General features: G+C 44.3%; 2 protein-coding genes across 4 annotated transcripts; one reads left to right on the top strand and one right to left on the bottom strand.

The window, feature by feature from the left end:
* Positions 1–2889: 2889 nt before the first annotated feature.
* Positions 2890–5696, bottom strand: psma8 (proteasome 20S subunit alpha 8). Its single transcript, XM_037459377.2, has 7 exons — positions 5493–5696; positions 4772–4898; positions 4500–4624; positions 4171–4293; positions 3933–4052; positions 3472–3534; positions 2890–3386 (listed from the first exon to the last, which is right to left on the bottom strand). Exons 1-7 carry the CDS (start codon positions 5592–5594, stop codon positions 3291–3293), a joined length of 756 nt encoding a protein of 251 aa, XP_037315274.1. The 5' UTR covers positions 5595–5696; the 3' UTR covers positions 2890–3290.
* A 609-nt stretch (positions 5697–6305) lies between these two features.
* On the top strand, positions 6306–15861 carry ss18 (SS18 subunit of BAF chromatin remodeling complex). Of its 3 annotated transcripts, XM_037458843.2 has the most exons (11): positions 6306–6488; positions 6966–7042; positions 7125–7209; positions 8083–8239; positions 9617–9847; positions 10027–10197; positions 10515–10592; positions 11428–11550; positions 13027–13157; positions 13585–13647; positions 14343–15861. In XM_037458843.2, exons 1-10 carry the CDS (start codon positions 6420–6422, stop codon positions 13600–13602), a joined length of 1140 nt encoding a protein of 379 aa, XP_037314740.1. In that variant the 5' UTR covers positions 6306–6419; the 3' UTR covers positions 13603–13647; positions 14343–15861. The 3 variants fall into 3 exon arrangements, with proteins under 3 accessions (XP_037314740.1, XP_037314739.1, XP_037314741.1); XM_037458842.2 differs by lacking the exon at positions 13585–13647; XM_037458844.2 differs by lacking the exons at positions 10515–10592; positions 13585–13647.
* The last annotated feature ends 1361 nt before the right edge of the window (positions 15862–17222 follow it).

Raw genomic sequence — 17222 nt, 5'->3', positions numbered from 1 at the left:
TGTAATGCTATGTGATGTGTGTGACTGGCTTCTGCCACGGCCCTGAGAGGCCCCGGAGCCCCGGGGCCCTTTGCTTTTGGCCCGCAGCACCCTGGGAATTGTTTATTTTTGCTCTGTCTGCTCCTTTTTTCTCCCTCTCTCTCTCTGCAGTCTCTTTTCTCCCCTGTTCTCTCGGTTTCCCTTCCTCCCCTTCTGGCCTAATGGTGTCTACTTTCAATTAAAGGAGGCCGCACTCGTATTCCTCTGCGAGGCAAAACTGCCTGACAGGTGCACTCTTGAGGGGTAACTCAAAACCATGCCTTTAGTCTCTTTGCACAAACCGTTAATATTCCAGCACCTTTTCACAGGACACAAAAAACCCCTCCAACCTACTGAAGCTGGCGGTGGTATCTGTTACTCAACCATACATGTTGCTCTGTGTGACGGTGATAAGAGTTGACGGTGGGTTCAAGAAAACAGTTGAAAATCAAAATGTGCTGTGTTGTGCGGAGAGAGAGAGAGAAAGGAACAAGATTTGAGGACAGAGAAGATGAGATGTGTGATACGAGATAATAGAATGATATTTAAAATATACCCCCGGAGCTTGGAGTACAAACAGAACATTAAAAGAGAACACATTTTGATCGCTTATGGATATGTAAGCCGGCACACCGCTACGCCTGGACCGCACTCCATCATGCTGCACAGCCCCAAAGGGCATAAGAAGGAAGGCGGGCCCAGTCCTGCTAATAAACAAATAGTGCATGTGTGGAGCTGTCGACATGTGACGAGCAGGGAAGGGACAGTGGTGAGAGCCGTAGCCTTTTATGACCCAACACACTTTGACAGCTTGGCCATCGCTCGAGGTCACGCGCCATGTTGCTTTTTCATCTGACAATTTTTTTTTTTTTTTAAAGCAAAACAGCTCTCCCTCGATTGGGTTCAATCGTTCCGAGAGCTTTTGTGGCTGCGTGTCAAAGCGAGGCCACAAAAGCATGTCAGCGGCCCTGTAGATTCTGCTGTCTGTTGGCTGGAGGAGTCCCACTGTCAATCCGGGATGAAGGAGGATGCGACCGGATGGGGGGGGGAGGCTGTTTTTATGCAACACTGCGCTCTGCTGGCGGAGGGAGACGACACCGGGTGATCCTGGAGACGAATGGAACCTCGGTGCCATGGGGATCCTGAAGTCTAATGCTTCCACCCTCGAAGCACTTTGCCTTATTTGGACCCGAGGACATTCGGCGCTGACTAATTTTAAAAATCCCAGGAGAGCCACACTCTGAATTGTGGCCACGGGGTGGCACATTAGAATGACAAAAATGCAGATCCTCAAAAGTGAAATGTGCCTGTGACTTGGGGAAAGCCACACGATTGGTGTTAGAAACACCCAAACGGTACAATTGGATGTCTATTGCCTGTGCATGACAGATCTAGAGAAAGATGTTAAAAAAAATCTGTTGTATGCTCACATTAATACTTTTTTTGCTACGTGTATGTGCAAGTGCTCTGTAAGCTGTGTGTGTGTGTGTGTGTGTGTGTGTGTGTGTGTGTGTGTGTGTGTGTGTGTGCGCGCATACAAACAATGCACTCAGTCGACAGCCTGCAGCACTGCTCATTCTTGCTTGGAGAGTACACGTCCTCAGGCCTCGTTCCTCCGTCGATGACCTCTGGTGAAGCCATTATTTTCTGCATTAATGATGAGCAGCAGCCAGCGATGAGAGAGATGGACTTTGTCCCGAGGCACGGTAGCACTGATTATGGGCAACAACAATGCCGGCAAAAAAAAGAAAAGAAAAAAACTCTTCCCAGAAGCAGTTCAAAAGATGAGAAGTCTTCGCAGCAGCACAGAATAAGCTGCTCTTGCTGTATTGACAAGATGGATCAGATAACCTCTGTGGCTAGAGGATTATCCCGAGTAAACTTATTAACGTTCACCTATAGTTTGTTTTGTCATCTGCTCGATTCAAACCAGCACAGTAATCTGGTGGAATATTATTTTCCCTGAAATGCACAAGGGGCTTATGGATGAGGGATAGTGAGTCATACATACCCCGTTTTACCGATGGGTTATAGGGTATGGGAAGTAGTATCAGAGGCCTAATTGATCCTCCGACGTCACCCCCGAACACAAAACCTTTACGACTCACAAACAAGACAAATTGCAGACAAAGTGCAATTGCTCTAGTCGAGGCAGCCAGGGCACCCACTCAGGAAATCCTGGCTTGGGGAGATGACTCTAAATGAAGGACTTTACCATTCACCATTATGTCTTTGGCGAGAGTCAGAGGGAACTCCCGGGGCTCTTCAGCACGGTACAACTTTTCAAAGGGCTCCAGATTAAAGTCACTGAAAGTTCCCACTGGGGTCTGGGGCCAGGATCCCATTAAGCAGCCCAACCACACCGCCGGCCATAATTGTGTCGTTGAGATTTCAGAGCAGTGGTTGCTTGATAAGCGAATTTAGGGTGAGAAAGGAAGAAAATGTATTAAAAAAAAAGGGAGGAAAAAGATGGTCTCATTGGGCCACCATTAGACACTTAATTTGCTCATCACTAATTTCTTTTAAATGACTGAGGGAGAGGTGAACACTTTATGCAGCCATCCGAGCTTTTACTCCCCATTTGAAGGTCTGTGCGACAGCATGCTGATAAATGAAAAGCGCACTTTGCAGCCCCACAGTCTCCTGCAGCTGGTGCTGTAGTAATATTCATCGCAGTACTTGCTTCGCATTAGGATAATCGATGAAGAGGTGAGCCTCGTTCTTCTCCTTTCCAGGAAGTCCCTCTACGCTTAAGGAAACCGATGAGTGCTCCACCAGTTAAGACAAGATCACTTACTCACTGCTTTGCTATGTAGCAAAGCCATTGGCTAAACCACCTATTCAAAAATAGTTTCATTCAAAAAAAAAAAGTTTTTAAACCCGTTACAAACAAGTCCGCTTTTATTGAGAATTTAGTTTCATTAGGTTTCTGAATGTTACAAATGGGTTTGCTATATCAGGTTCATCAGCGCTGTTTGGTGTATGATATAAAAACATTTTGTAAGCATAGTTTAAGGTCTTGATCCTAGTTTGAGATCTATGGATGCACTTTTTAAACATTAGTCCATTTAACAGATGGGAGTACAGGAACTTGATATTCTTTGCAGGTGGTACAGTACCCACTCAGAAACAAATGCAAAGACTTGAACAACATCAACAGATCTCAAGTTAGGACTTAGGTTTTGAAAAGGAAATTAATGGGGGGGAAAAACTTATCTTTGCAACCCAAATATGCTATTGAAAAATGAAGGAAAAAACTTTTGTTAAGCGGTTCAAGTAGATTTTTTCTGCTTCTTCTTTTCTGCCTCTTCTTCCTTTTCCTTCTCGATCTCAGCCACCAGGGTCTCAATTTCCTTAGATTCCAAAATCTGACAAATGGCAGAGACGATCAATTATTAGCCATCAGATTTTTTTTAACTGCACAAAAAATATATATATTTTGCAGGCGCGTACCTTCAATGGCTGATTCCGTCTGATGACAGCCAGTTCAATATTTTTGCCTCCTGACTGGACAACCTGTGAGAAAACCAAACATTTGGTTTTTTAAAACAATTGGGGTCTCAAACACATGTTCATTTTAAGTAAACGGGACAAAGTTGATTGTGTTTACATGCATATAAACAAAGAAGTCAGAGTAATTCAAAAAATGACCACTGAAATCAACGATACACACCAAAAAGGTAGAAGTGGCTGTTGGTTCTCAGTCAGAGGAAAGTATTCAAATGTATGCCTGGCTGTTATTGACCTGATAATGTCTCTTCCTTGGCATTTAGTAGTATTTTGCTACATCTGAAAATATCTTTCAGAGAAATATTTGTTTATTATAATACTAAAAAATATACTAGAATGTTTCACAATATGTTTACCCAAATGCTACAGAAAGTGTGCACATTAAAAAACAAATTGGACTTTACCTCAAGCAAAGCTTTGATAGCCAACTTGATTGCCTCATTGTCTCCAGCAATGGCTTCATCTGTGTAATTCTTCTCCAGGAACTCCCTCACCGTTTTTGCGCTGCGGCCAATTGCGTTTGCCTGTTTTAAACCACCCAAGAATCAGACAAACATGTACGAGCGACCAAATTCATACAGACGTGGCACATGTTGTACAAGCGTAACAAGAAAACCAATGCACAAAAGCAGGCTCACTGACCTTCCAGGCATGGTAGGTTCCTGAAGGGTCCGTCTGATACAGTCTGGGAGTTCCATCGTCGTCGAAGCCAACAATTAACGCAGAGATGCCGAATGGTCTGCGACCATTGCTTTGAGTGTAGCGCTACAAATGACATGACCAATGTACAGGCAGGTGTGACTGACCATTCGTCGAAACCATCATAAAGGTAAGCCAGGTTTAATAAAGTATAGTAAGTCAACTTCTAAGCATTGTTTGTTTCTCTTCTTGCCCAATGAACATGAGATCTTAGAAATGCCTTTTCGAAAAAGAACAGTAAACAACAAATCACGGATCAGAAGGTCAGGTACCTGTTTCAGTGTAGCTATGTAGCGTGTGATGTACTCCACTGTGACTGGGTCCTCAACGGTTAGCCTGTGGCTCTGGCACTCAACCCGAGCTCTGTTTATCACAATACGGGCATCTGCGGTCAGACCTGAAAAGGATTTAAAGAGGATACAAATATAAAAGGGTCAAATACCTTTACTATTTCTGTAAGTACTGTAATACCCCACTACGTGATGTTTCAAAATAAATGTATTATTCAGTTATTGAAAACCGTTTTTGTTGTTTGAGGAGGTACCTGCAAAGGCCATGCAGACGTGCTCGTCCAGGGCGCATATCTTACGGACAGTCCTCTCCTCCTGCAACTTTGCTACAGACTTCTTCTCAACTCCAAGGACCACGATGTCTTTCCCTCGGATTCCCACCTGCAAAAAAAGAAAGCATCAAATGATTTACACAACTTTGGCATCACTTAACTCCAAGGGAGTGCCTGTGGTTGATGTGACACAGTGAGATGTAATCATCACATCCTCAGACTCTAAAATCAAATGACCTAATGTTAAGGTAGTTAACGTTGACGAACTCTGGGTTTCAAGAATTTGAAAAGCCACAATAGTGACCTTAATAACGACCATTGTGGCCACTTTCAATTTAGGACTTACTTGTTAAGAGAGTGAATTGTGATGGTTTGCATCTAATGCAACAACTAATGTTTGAGTGAGCTAAGCCCATACCTCAATGAAACTGAAACTGTTGTGAGAGTGACACAGCGACAAAATGCTTGCTAGTCATAATGATATGTCATCGTCCGTATTTGAGGCTAGCTTAACTGTTACATTTGTTTGAATTAGTGAAATAAAAAAATAACAGATTTGGCTCCCAGCGGGGACTGTGTTGTTCAACAATATCAGCTAAACAGAAAATGAACAGCAGTGTACATGCTAGTCGCTAGCTAAGCTTGTCGGCTAACTGACGTGTGCTAACATTAGCTTAGGCATTGCTTTAACTTTGCGACTCACCGCTGTGGAACCTTTTTTCACAGCTTCTTGTGCATACTCCACTTGGAAGAGATGACCATCGGGAGAAAAGACAGTGATAGCTCTGTCGTATCTTGCCGCCATTGAACTGCCAGACAAATCACGTTACAATCACAAGAAAAGGGGAGCCCTGCAACAAATGATTCAGCTAGTTAGCAATTTGTAAAGCTATAGCAGGTTTCGCTATGTTGCAAACAGCGCATGCGCATGACCTCTGAACTGGGACGATACCAAAACTAGGGTCCACGCGTTCGCAAGAAGAAATTTGTAATTACCATTAGATTATAATGCTCGCTATTTGATTTACTCTGTGAATAAATCGTGTTTATGTTTGAATATATAAAATATGAAGTTGTCATTGATAATTTTAACTCCACTATTGAGTCAATGACGAGTTGAAAGTTGGGGACCCAAAAGCAAACCACTAGGATTAACTGGATATGTGTATCAGCTATTATTGCACAGTTGCCAAATAAAATGGATTAAAAGTACTATTTCATAGCAATAGATTAACCCTTTGACACTGTGTCCCCCTCTTTGTAGAGCATTCCATTTCCCGTGGCTTTTTGGTTCATACCGCGACTGTTCCACTACATGAAAAGATAGGGGAACTTGAGATTCAATCAAGGCACTTGATTGTGGTTCTCAACCATAGAAATAAACATGATGACATTTTCTAATACATTAGAAAATGACGTTAACATTAGGTGTAACCCTATTATTTAAAAATGAAAATTCTCAACCATGTTTTCATAAATGTTGTGGACCCTCCCCCCTAGAACGGACCACTGCATTATGAAATTGAATCCTATTCTAAACTGCTTGATCTGAGTTCTACCGATTTGAGAAGTGTGTTTGCTACTTCTGAGTTTTATGCTCACGTTCACTTTAATTTCCTAGAGTATCACCATGTCGGTGGCGTTTGCGCCTCACAGACAGCGCGGGAAGGGTGATATAACACCCGCTGGAATACAAAAGGTAATTCATTTGAGCGCGTCTCAGAATGGAGGCAATGGTATCAGGCGGTGCTAGCGGTGGAGCTAATATGTGTAGCAGGACCGTCCAAGCCGAACAGCGAATAGATCGGCGACAGTTTTGCAGGGTCAAAGCGCGGAGAATATGAACAGCTATGAGTCAGCACGCCACGTGTGAACGATGGGTCTTAGGTCGATTTACCGGACTAGCGCATAATTATATTTCTAATGAATGAGGGCCTGCGTTTTGTTAGCGGGGGACAGCTAACGTTAGCTAGCAAGACTCGTCTTTTGTTAGGAAGAATCGCACAGTCCTTTCACTAAACCGCCTCATTCTCCCCGTCGTTTTCAGATGACGACAGAATAACCTCGTGAAATCAAAGGCGTAGCCATACAAAACTGCTCCGTGTCACTGACCGCAAATTCCGTGAAATCACGCACAATATAAACACGTGACAAACCTCTTAATTTGCTGTTGCAGTTACTTGACGAAAACAACCAGCTGATCCAGTGTATAATGGACTTCCAAAGTAAAGGCAAAACAGCAGAATGTTCACAGTAAGTCATGGACACCCCTTCTTGTGTTCATGTTGACTGAAATCAACGTAAAACCTGTATTTACGACTCTCCACCTGCACAGGTATCAACAGATGCTGCACAGAAATTTAGTGTACCTGGCCACGATAGCAGACTCCAATCAAAACATGCAGCCTCTCCTCCCTGCTGTGAGTATTGGTCCTTCCTGATTCTGAGTGAACGGATTGTGTTAAAACAGTGTGACTTTTTTTGTCACACTGTGAATTTTGGTATTGGCTCAGGTAAATCACCTAAACAATATCCACGCAACCTTTGGGTAAGGATTCTGATCAAAGGTTTGAATGATATATTACATTCTATATAATGTAATTATCAAGTATCAAAGTGACTTGTTGAACTATTGTGGACTCTATTTATGTGCAAAGCCAGTATGAACTTGTTATGTTTGTAAAAAGTACATTTTTGTCATTTGTTTTAAACCATATTCATTTTGTATGTATGTTTAAATTCAAATTGACTTTAAGAGAACATTAAAATAAAAAAGCAAATAGCACAGAAGTTACAAAATGCAAAGAATAAAAAAAATCTACAGTGAAATGAAATTAATACTTTGACATTTGAAATTAAATAGCTGAACCAGCGCTTTGTGCTGAAATGTGCAAAGGATGAGCAAAAGTTGACAATATTCAGTTTAAAAAGTATAGTCATAAAATCATATTTTAAGCTGCAGTGTTTAGAATGTATATGTGTATACAATTTAATTAGATAATAATGCTATGTGTTAATCACATTTAATTATTGACGAGCCATTTGTTGTAACTTCATTGAAAGCAGTTGATTTGGTGACTATTTTGTCCTGCATGCCTAGATATTGTCAATTTTTTAAATATTCGGAACACGGCATCCTTATTTAAGGTACATCTTTTATTCAGTATCATGGTATTTTTACAGACATCTTGCTTTTATCTACCTTTCTTTCTTAATGTTGTCTCTTTTGCATGGCTCAGGTGTGTTTCTCGTGAGCTGATGTGTGTTTTTGTGTCTGTGGCGTGCGTCTGCAGCTACCCACTCAAAACATGCCCATGGGCCCTGGCGGGATGAACCAAAGTGGACCCCCCCCTCAGCCTCCTCACGGCCACAACATGCCGTCTGAGGGCATGGTCAGCGGTGGCCCTCCAGCCCCACACATGCAGAACCAGATGAATGGACAGATGCCTGGTAAGTGACCCACCCCCCACTCACCTTTCCCACCCTTGTTTTTCTCTTCTTTTTTTCCCTTTACCCTTCTCCTCTCCCAGTCCCTGTCTCACTGGGGTTGCCTAGCAACACCACAGAACTGTGAGGGCGGTTGCACCGCTGAAGGATGATGTCACCCATTTGCCTGCATTGGTGGTCTTGGACATGACCTTCTTTTTATCATGCCTATCCCCTTCTTTAACAATTGTGATTTATTTGTCATTTTTTGTTTTCAAATGTTTTGTTGTTATGTTCTGAAAATGAACTGATTGCTGTCAGGGATTGTAAATTCTGAAGGGTAAGCATCTTGGATCCTATTAAAAAAACCAGAACATGTTGGAAGTTGAGGGTCTCTTTTCCACTGGTATGGGAGCTTCACTTTAGTTGTGCCATTATGCACCACGGTGTTGCCTGGAATGTTGAACACTAAATATACATTCATAACATAATGGTATTACTTGCAAGCTTTAGGGGACTCGAGGTGAGGCACCATCTCACCTTTGTAGCTCCCACATCACAAGATGAGGTGCCCTCAATTGAAGGTTCTTAACAGAATCATGTTGCTCTGATCTGCTCGTGTCATTGAGTTAATGGAAATTTTAATTGGTTACAAACACACACACACACAGATTTAACTGTAGACGGTAGATACTTACGCCGAAGATCTTTCTCATATAAATATCTAAGATTCAGTTGCTTTTTGTGAACACCTCAGCTGCAGCTCAAATGCAGTGGTTGGACTGCGGAGGCCGGTTACATAATGACAGTTACACATAGTTTGGATCGGCACATAAGGACAGGAACATAGGCACGTGCCGCTCGTTGTGCCATTCCCGCCACCTGCCGAATCGGTGCTGCACATTTGCAGAAGAGTACGACACACCTGTGGTCAAACACTCACCCAACCTGTTGTCCTCCGATGATGCTACATTGGGAACAACCAATCTGTTAAATTTGGCAGGGGAGCCGTTAAACTGCTAGCAGCTGGTGAGCAGCACAGTTGCGCTTCTTGGCTAAATAACAAAGCTAACTACATCTGAGGTTCCTTTTTGAGTTACATAACTGTGTGTACAAGCTTTACTCAGTAAAAGTAAGTGTAAGGAAAATGCAAATTCAAACTTTATTTTGATGTGTTGTGGTTTTAGCATCTGATGACCTTTCATCCAACTGCTAATGCCACAATTGCTTCAGTAGATGTTTTAGTAAAAATCCAATTATTTATTTTCTAAGCATATATAAGAAATAGAATGATTTGATTATTTATGAATATCACAATGCAATGGAAGTTACACACTGGTTTGTGTACTAAATATCATTGTTTTTAAAGTCAAGTCACAAATCGTGTGTGTTGTTTTCCAGGGCCTAATCACATGCCCATGCAAGGTCCCGGTCCAGGCCCCAACCAGCCCCCAAACATGCCCAGTGGCTCTATGAACATGCCCCCCAGCAGCCACGGCTCGATGGGTGGTTACAACCACACCGTCCCTTCTTCCCAGGGCATCCCAGCTCAGAGCCAAATGAACATGACCCAGGGCCAGCCCATGGGGAACTACGGGCCTCGGCCAAACATGAACATGCAGCCCAGTCAAGGTAAAACAACTGACTTTGTTTGTTTCCACTCCGTTGTGTTGACTCTTTTCCAGTGCTGTTTCACCTTCTTGCCTCGATGGGGCTTCATCATCCAGCAGCAATCGATGAGCCGAATCCTGCTTGTAGGTTTTCTGCACCTGGTCCGGTTTGACCGTTGACTCGTTGTCTGTGCGCCGCAGGCCCCATGATGCACCAGCAGCCTCCCTCTCAGCAGTATAACATGCCTCCCGGTGGGGGTGCACAGCACTACCAAGGCCAACAGAACCCAATGGGCATGATGTCCCAGGTCAACCAAGGGAACCATGTGATGGGGCAGAGGCCAATGCCGCCCTACAGACCCCCACAGCAAGGTATACCCCTCAGTGTGTCTGTGACGTGTGCAAGTTGTGAGCGTTGGCCTTTCTTCTTTCCTAACCCGCCCTCCTGCATTTCTTACTCTTGTTCTTCTCAATTTCCCCTATTTCCACCTCTGCAGCTCACAGACATCCTGATGACAAAACATGTAATCTAAAGCCTCCAAATACACAACTAGTCAAGTGACCAAAAGAAAGCTTTCTAACGAGAACTAGCGGCAAGGAGATCCATCCTCTCCACTCTTCCCCTCACACAACCACTCCAACAACACCTTGAATCTACTTGTGTGTATGTTGTGTGTATGTGTATGTAGGACCCCCTCAGCAGTACCCAGGGCAGGAAGACTACTATGGCGACCAGTACAGTCACGCAGGACAGGGAGCCTCAGAAGGTAGGAGAACCCTGCAGTCACTTGGAGAAAACCAAGAGAAAATAAGCCCAGGAGTTGTGTTAAAACACAAATGATGCAAAGAGACTGTGACCAAAGAAATAGTTCAGTTTCTTCATTATTTTCTGGGAAATCAAAGTGACTTTGGGCTCTATCAAAGACAAAATATCGCCTCTTCATTGTGAGGGAAAATCCACATGCGAGTGTGCACCCTGTACCAAAAGGGGCTGCAGGCCGAGGCCAAGTTAGGACCCACCCCGTCTCGTAATGCCATCACCCCCAACCCCCCCACCCCCCTCACCCCATCGTGGCAGACGCTTCACCTGTTGGTGTGAAAGAAAGCTCAGGGACAGTCTTGTGTGAGCCTTGCGAGTATTGACTGCCAATTTGCAAGGACTTGAAGCAGAGGCATTGTTCTGGCACCCTCACTTGCAGAAGAGCAGCGCTTTGTGACCATTACTTTGGAGAATCATGCATCCACTGCATTATCCAAATGTCACACCGTCTCTATGTTCACGTGCTGTGGGGTGGCATTATTACATAAACAGCCACACTGATGAAAGTCACAAATGCAACAGATTCCTAATAACCAGCTCCTTTTCTTTCTTTGTCCAATTAACATTTACTTGCTTGTTCCTTTTTTTTCTCTGTCTGAACTATTTTGCCTTTTGACCCTTTTCAAACACAACTGCTTTTTCTCTTTTGAAGTCCCGGCTCTCCGGCCCTTTTTAATCCCTAAAAGCCCAACAAAAACAAGAGTTCTTGAAAAAGCTGCTCTCTGCTCTGCCGTTGTGGTCGTCAACATGTTGCTCACATTGCCTACTGTTGCCCCTCGAAGGTAATGCCCAGTATGGCCAACAGCAGGAAGCGTACCAGCAGGGGCCCCCCCAGCAGCAGGGCTACCCTCCCCAGCAGCAGTATCCGGGACAACAGGGCTACCCGCCACAGCAGCAGGGCTACGGTGAGTGGCTTTTCCTCTCCACCCATTCGTCCTGCAGGAGGCGCTATCGGCCCTCTTTCGCTCCCCTTGTTTTCGGAGCCGCCGCCTGAGGATCCCCCCCGAGTAAGTCTGGTGGTCGCTGCCCCTTGGAAATGTAACCGTGCCAACCGCATGTCGAGGCATCATCAAGAGCGAGGAATTAAAGGGCCACCTTAATGAACGGTTGGGGGATTGCAGCTCGGTGGAGGAGGAATTTAATCAGGATAGTGGCGGCTGGCAGCACATTAGCATTTCTCCGGGTGCTACAGTTTGATGTGACACACTGTTCTGAGGGAGTGGGAGAGGAGATTTGGCTGATGGGTACAGACATTGGGCAAAGTGTGTGTTGACTGCCAGCCAAGCAAATTGAACTCTTTTTTTATTTTTTTTTTGCATCCGAGCAAATATTTTAATCGTGAATGTATCAATATGTATGTACATATGTAATTACAGTGGTTCTTAACGTTTTGTTTAGTTTTGTAGCCCTAAAAAATATTTCCCCTTAACTTTTTTTAAATGGATGCTCATTTTAATTTTTTTTTTTTTTTTAATTGCACGTACCCCCCTGGAGTGCTTTCAGGTACCCCCATTTGAGACCCACTGTGGTGAAGAGGTGCAAGTTAAGTTTGTAGAAGGTGTTGAAACATTTACCAGTGTCCACGCTTTGGAGCCCAGGATAGAAATGAAACTCTGGGAGACTTTTAATTGACCTATTTTGTATTTTAAACTTTCTCTCTCTGACTAGACCACAGAGCTTTAAACCCAAATGTTTCCACGAGCTCTTTTTGTTCTTCATCAAATTTTTGCCCAGATCTTCCCATCACTCACGCCTCTGTCTGAGCCAGCGCCCGTGCTAGTAATGAGCTTGTGGAGAGGCCGAGGCTGGGAGGTGAGATCCATCTGGCACACGCGGATGCCTTCTCTCGCCGGCCCTCACAAGGTTACGCTCCACAGCGCGCGGCATCATGAGCTCCTAACGATGCTGCGTGGGCCTCATTTGACCCGAGCCCCAGTCGAGCTTCGCGTGGTCCTGCGTAGATGGCTACAGCGTACGGGGGCTCTCCTTGATGTCTCCTTGCATTAGGAAACCGCCGCCCAGCTCACACCCGACTCATTTCCACTCATTACCGAGTCAGACCCGCCGGCGGCCTAAACGTCCACCAGCCCGTCTCCGTCATCCGGCACCTTTTTAAAATGTTCCTATTGCATTGAGCAAATATTGGGGAAACGAAAATAGTCAATAGGAAAAACATGGGCCGTTTCCACACAGAGTACCATCAATCCGTCTCCATCCAAACGCTGGTGCCGAGACTGAGGACGAAATGTGGGGCAGCTCATTTAATCACGTGACTCTGACGCTTGACTCTGCCCGACGGCACATTCCAAATGCTACAAGTGGACTCTGTCGAACATGCGTCCTGTTTATTTGAGTTGTCGTTTTAATCTTGTTTGTCCTAGGCCCGACCCAAAGTGCCCCCGGGCAGTACCCGAACTATCCTCAGGGGCAGGGACAGCAGTACGGGGGGTATCGCCCTCCTCAACCTGGACCCCCACAGGGCCAGCAGCAACGCCCTTACGGCTATGACCAGGTGAGTATGCCCAAAACACCAAAGAGTCACAGCGACTAGTTAATACACCGTTCTTAGTTTGTCCCTTATTTAGTCAAGTTGTGTATTTTGTGTAGTGACGCCGATAGGAGTGAAGTTAAAACGTAAATATTAAGAAATGGTATCTTTTTGCATGCCGACTTAATGTTTGGGGGGTTAAATCTGTTCTTCCCAAAAGCGTGTATGTGTTACGAATGTTTAAGTTGAGTCTTGGTGATATTTCCAGGCTTATTAAGGTTAAATACTGAGGAGTTGAATGAAATATGAGGGCATTGCGAGGATTCTTCCTTTGACGTGATGCAGACTGCTGTAGTGTTTAAAGGGGAGATCTATTTGTTGCCCTGTATTTCCTGTGGTCTTATGTGGGGACCACAGCTACACTTTGATATCTTTATCTTTGAATATTCAGGGGCACATCAGGAAATAAAGACCCGGGGATTTGAACCCCTGACTAGCTCTGTAAGAAGCAAAGGTAATGGTTGCTGTGAAGACCTCAACGTCCAATCTAGACGTTTGACCACCTAGCCTTAATTTGCATTTGTTTTGATTTTTCTGTCTCTCCTCTATCTTTTATCTTTCCTCCACCTCTCTCTTTTTTGTTCTTTTAATATATTAAATAAAATATTTTTTTGGTACTATTTAGTTATTAACCAGGGGTCGAATTGTAGGTTATGAGGTCCAGAAACACAGCATGCTTAGCCTGCAGAGTGCTTAGGCAGTGTCCTTAGTCTCTTCACTTTCTTGTCCTGGTTTTGATGACAGTTGTGACAACACCTTTTTACATCTTTAAATTGAAATGGTTTCATATCACAATGTCAGATCCAAGTTTATCATAATTTGTGTCCATTGAATTTTGCATCCATGCCAAACACGTACTTCGACCCCTGTTTAGAACTGCATCCACTCCTTTTTGTTGCACTTGAAACAAGTATTTGCTATTTCATGAGGAGTATCTTGTGTCCTCAGCCATGTTGCTGCTGAAGCCTGAGGTAAACGCTCGAACATAAGAGCTCTCTAGTTGTGAGGCCTTGCTGCCACCTGCTGGTCAATACCAGCAAATGCAGCCACACATCACGCTGTGCGTTACAATGTGATAGAAGCCCCCAGATGCTTGTTTGTTTTCCGACCAGGTTCAGTGACACGACTCTGTCCCATTTCTCTCCACAGGGCCAGTACGGGAATTACCAGCAATGAGAGATGGTCACAGCAACCCACACAGCTCCGCTCCGATCTCCGTCTGAACTTTGACCTCTGGTCAAATGCAAAGCAGACTTAAATGATGGTTGTAACTCGCTGGGATACTCTCGGACAAGAACATGCAACACTCAAAAATACAAGACGCGTCTGCCCCCCCCGCCCCTCCCCCCCTGTCTTTGGGCTCTGATTTTCACCTATGAAATGTATTCTGTTCATCATGTACATTGACCCCCACCCTCTGATCCAGTAAGCCTCAAAGCAGCAATGCCTTAAAAGTGGAACTGCCTTATGCTTTAGCATTGCCGATTGTGAAACGGGCTAACTTAACTTTGGATATCAGAGAGGAATTAAATGTACAGTTTAAATCTACTGTGGTGCATTTTCTTCTCTGTCCTTCCGCTCCTTGTTCATGAGAAGCAATAACGCCAGCACCAAGGAGACGTGTGGGGGGAGGTGGAGATGAAATAATGCCCCAGACAAACCTCCGGCTAGGCCATGGTACTTGTCTTGATGTATGTGATGATGTAAAAATATATTTTATGCTTTTTAGATCAAGCTAACTTTGTATAAGACATTGGAAACTAGTACTATAGCTGTGTTGCTTATTTCATGTGTATGTGTCAATGTTCTGTTTGTTTTTTTTTGTCTTTTTTTTTTTTTTTTTAATGAAGACCCCATCCAGCACATTGTTTATTTTTGTGTGTGTTGAGTTGTACTTTTGAACGATTCAGTTGGATCTGCTAAATCAGTGAAATGGGCGCTGTAAGATGTAAAAATGCAACATCAATGGACATGCATTGAAATTCCTTGAAGGAGAAATGCAATCATGTCTAAAAATGCATTGTGTGTAAAGCTGTGTATTTAAGTTTGTGAGGAAAAACACCCCAGAATTTGATCATGATTATTTTTTAACTACATAACTTGCACCAATAATGGCTACTGGCCCTTTTATGGACAGATGTGCCCTATGATGTGATATGTAGCAGATGCCACTGCAAATTGCAAGTCAATGCTCTCTGGAGCCTTTTTTCCTCTACACAAGCACCTCCGTCTTGTCCGTTGACTGCAAACTGGTGAATGGAACAGAACAAAGTTGGTGTAATAAATATTTCTGATAAGGACTTTTGTTTTTCTTAGTCTTTACAAAGCTGGAATTCCCTTTGAATAAACGTCAAAGTGGATGTCAAAAGTGTTGTGTGTGTGTGTGAATAACATGGTTTGTTACTGTCAAATATGTAACATAAGATGTGAAAAATAATGTTCTCAAATGGATTTCTTGATTTCACAGTAAAGACCGGTTGTGCAGTTTTATATCACTGGCTTGATATTTGTTTTTATGGTGCATATACTTTATTGATCCCATATGTACAGCGGCGTAAAGAAGAATTCATTTGTCCTCCGATATTGTTTATATGGCTGTTTTAATATTAGGCGTGTCATGGCAATGTATACCTGTACATTACAATAAATCGCAAGAATCTTTAATACATTTGACTTGTCTTATTCATAGCATTTGAACCTTTTGAGTGCAAAGTCAAAAGTGCAAAATCATTCATCTCAAAATGTGACCAAGCGCTGCGATTGTTGTGTCTTCTTCCACTTCCTGTTAATCACTTTCCCACCGATAATGACCCTGCAGCACTCAGCGGCGTGTCTGCTCCGTCCAGATGCATCCAGAGAGGTCCAGAGCACATTTACACCCAAAATTACCTTCCGTGTCCCTCTCTCCCCCCTTCTGCTCCCTCCAGAGAGGGAGAGGGACTACCTGTCACATTGGGGGGAGTGATACAGATGGCGCACCAGATGTGTGGCCGCAGTACGTGATGGGGAGAGTGGTGTTGAGTTAAGAGTGGGTCGCCTTGGCGGAGATCATGACTGAGTGTGCGGAGCACAAGTGGTTTCAGAAAAGCTAAGTGTCAACTTTTGGAGTGGGCCTATATAAATATATCTGTATATTTGTATAAATATATATATATATATATATATATATATATATATATATACACTGCTATGGTTTAGTGGTGTCTCCTAGTCACCCCTCCGTCCTGCTGCTCCACAGCTGGCCGCCCCACCCTTCCCAGCTGCCACTGGGGCTCCCCCCCGGCCCCTTTGCTTGGCAGAGCTGGCGTTTTGGGCGCTCCCCCACCAGTCCTCCCTGGCAGCTGCTGCCCTCAGCTGCGCTCTCGCAGACGGTATTGGGGTCGGACAAAGTCACTCCTCCTGCGACTGTGTCTGGGGCCGTTGGGGGAGGATGAAGGGGGGGGGGGGGGGGGGGGCAAGGAGAATCTCACCCTCCCTATGAAAGAGCTCCCTTTAAACGCCCAGGAATTTCAATGGCTGGACACAGGGCTAAGAAGTGAGGCGGAGGAGGAACTCTGCAGGAGTACGAGTCTCCACATGGGCCCAGGTGCACTGAGGGGGCCTTTGGCTGTGTTCTTCTAAGTGAGTTGTCATGAAAGCGAACAGGAGATCATTACTCCACGCATGTTCAAAGATGGCATAAAGTGATGTGGCAGCATCATTTAAGTAGATTATTATCTTGTTCAATATTTTGATAATTACAATTCAGGGCGCCTTTCAGAGGAGGTTCCTAACCACTGAGGGGGAAATGACATTGTGATCATAGCTGGCAGCAAAGATGTGATCTCTCTCTCTCTCACTCTCTCTCCCCCACTAACTCACCCTTTCACTCTCTCATACCCCCACTCTCGGTGTGACAGAAAGTCTATGGGGAGGTATAAGAGGTAGTTATGGGGGGGAATGCAGCAGCCTCCACAGTTTAATTGGAGATGTGTCACACTAAATAAATGGTGCAAAAACAAGCGCTGGCTGGAAGCTTGAGGGAGGGGC

The sequence above is a fragment of the Pungitius pungitius genome, chromosome 15, assembly GCF_949316345.1.
Source record: "Pungitius pungitius chromosome 15, fPunPun2.1, whole genome shotgun sequence".
Classification (NCBI taxonomy): Eukaryota; Metazoa; Chordata; class Actinopteri; order Perciformes; family Gasterosteidae; genus Pungitius; species Pungitius pungitius.
This window is presented reverse-complemented; position numbering and strand designations above follow the sequence as displayed.

Bases quoted from the DNA above. Each gene is read 5' to 3' on its own strand.
- psma8 (XM_037459377.2), bottom strand. From the start codon at position 5,594: ATGGCGGCAAGATACGACAGAGCTATCACTGTCTTTTCTCCCGATGGT. The intron at 4,294-4,499 runs GTACCTGACCTT...TGTCATTTGTAG, and splicing joins ACATAGCTACACTGAAACAG to CGCTACACTCAAAGCAATGG. The intron at 3,387-3,471 runs GTACGCGCCTGC...GCCATTTGTCAG, and splicing joins GACGGAATCAGCCATTGAAG to ATTTTGGAATCTAAGGAAAT.
- ss18 (XM_037458842.2), top strand. From the start codon at position 6,420: ATGTCGGTGGCGTTTGCGCCTCACAGACAGCGCGGGAAGGGTGATATA. The intron at 6,489-6,965 runs GTAATTCATTTG...TTGCTGTTGCAG, and splicing joins CACCCGCTGGAATACAAAAG to TTACTTGACGAAAACAACCA. The intron at 9,848-10,026 runs GTAAAACAACTG...TGTGCGCCGCAG, and splicing joins GAACATGCAGCCCAGTCAAG to GCCCCATGATGCACCAGCAG.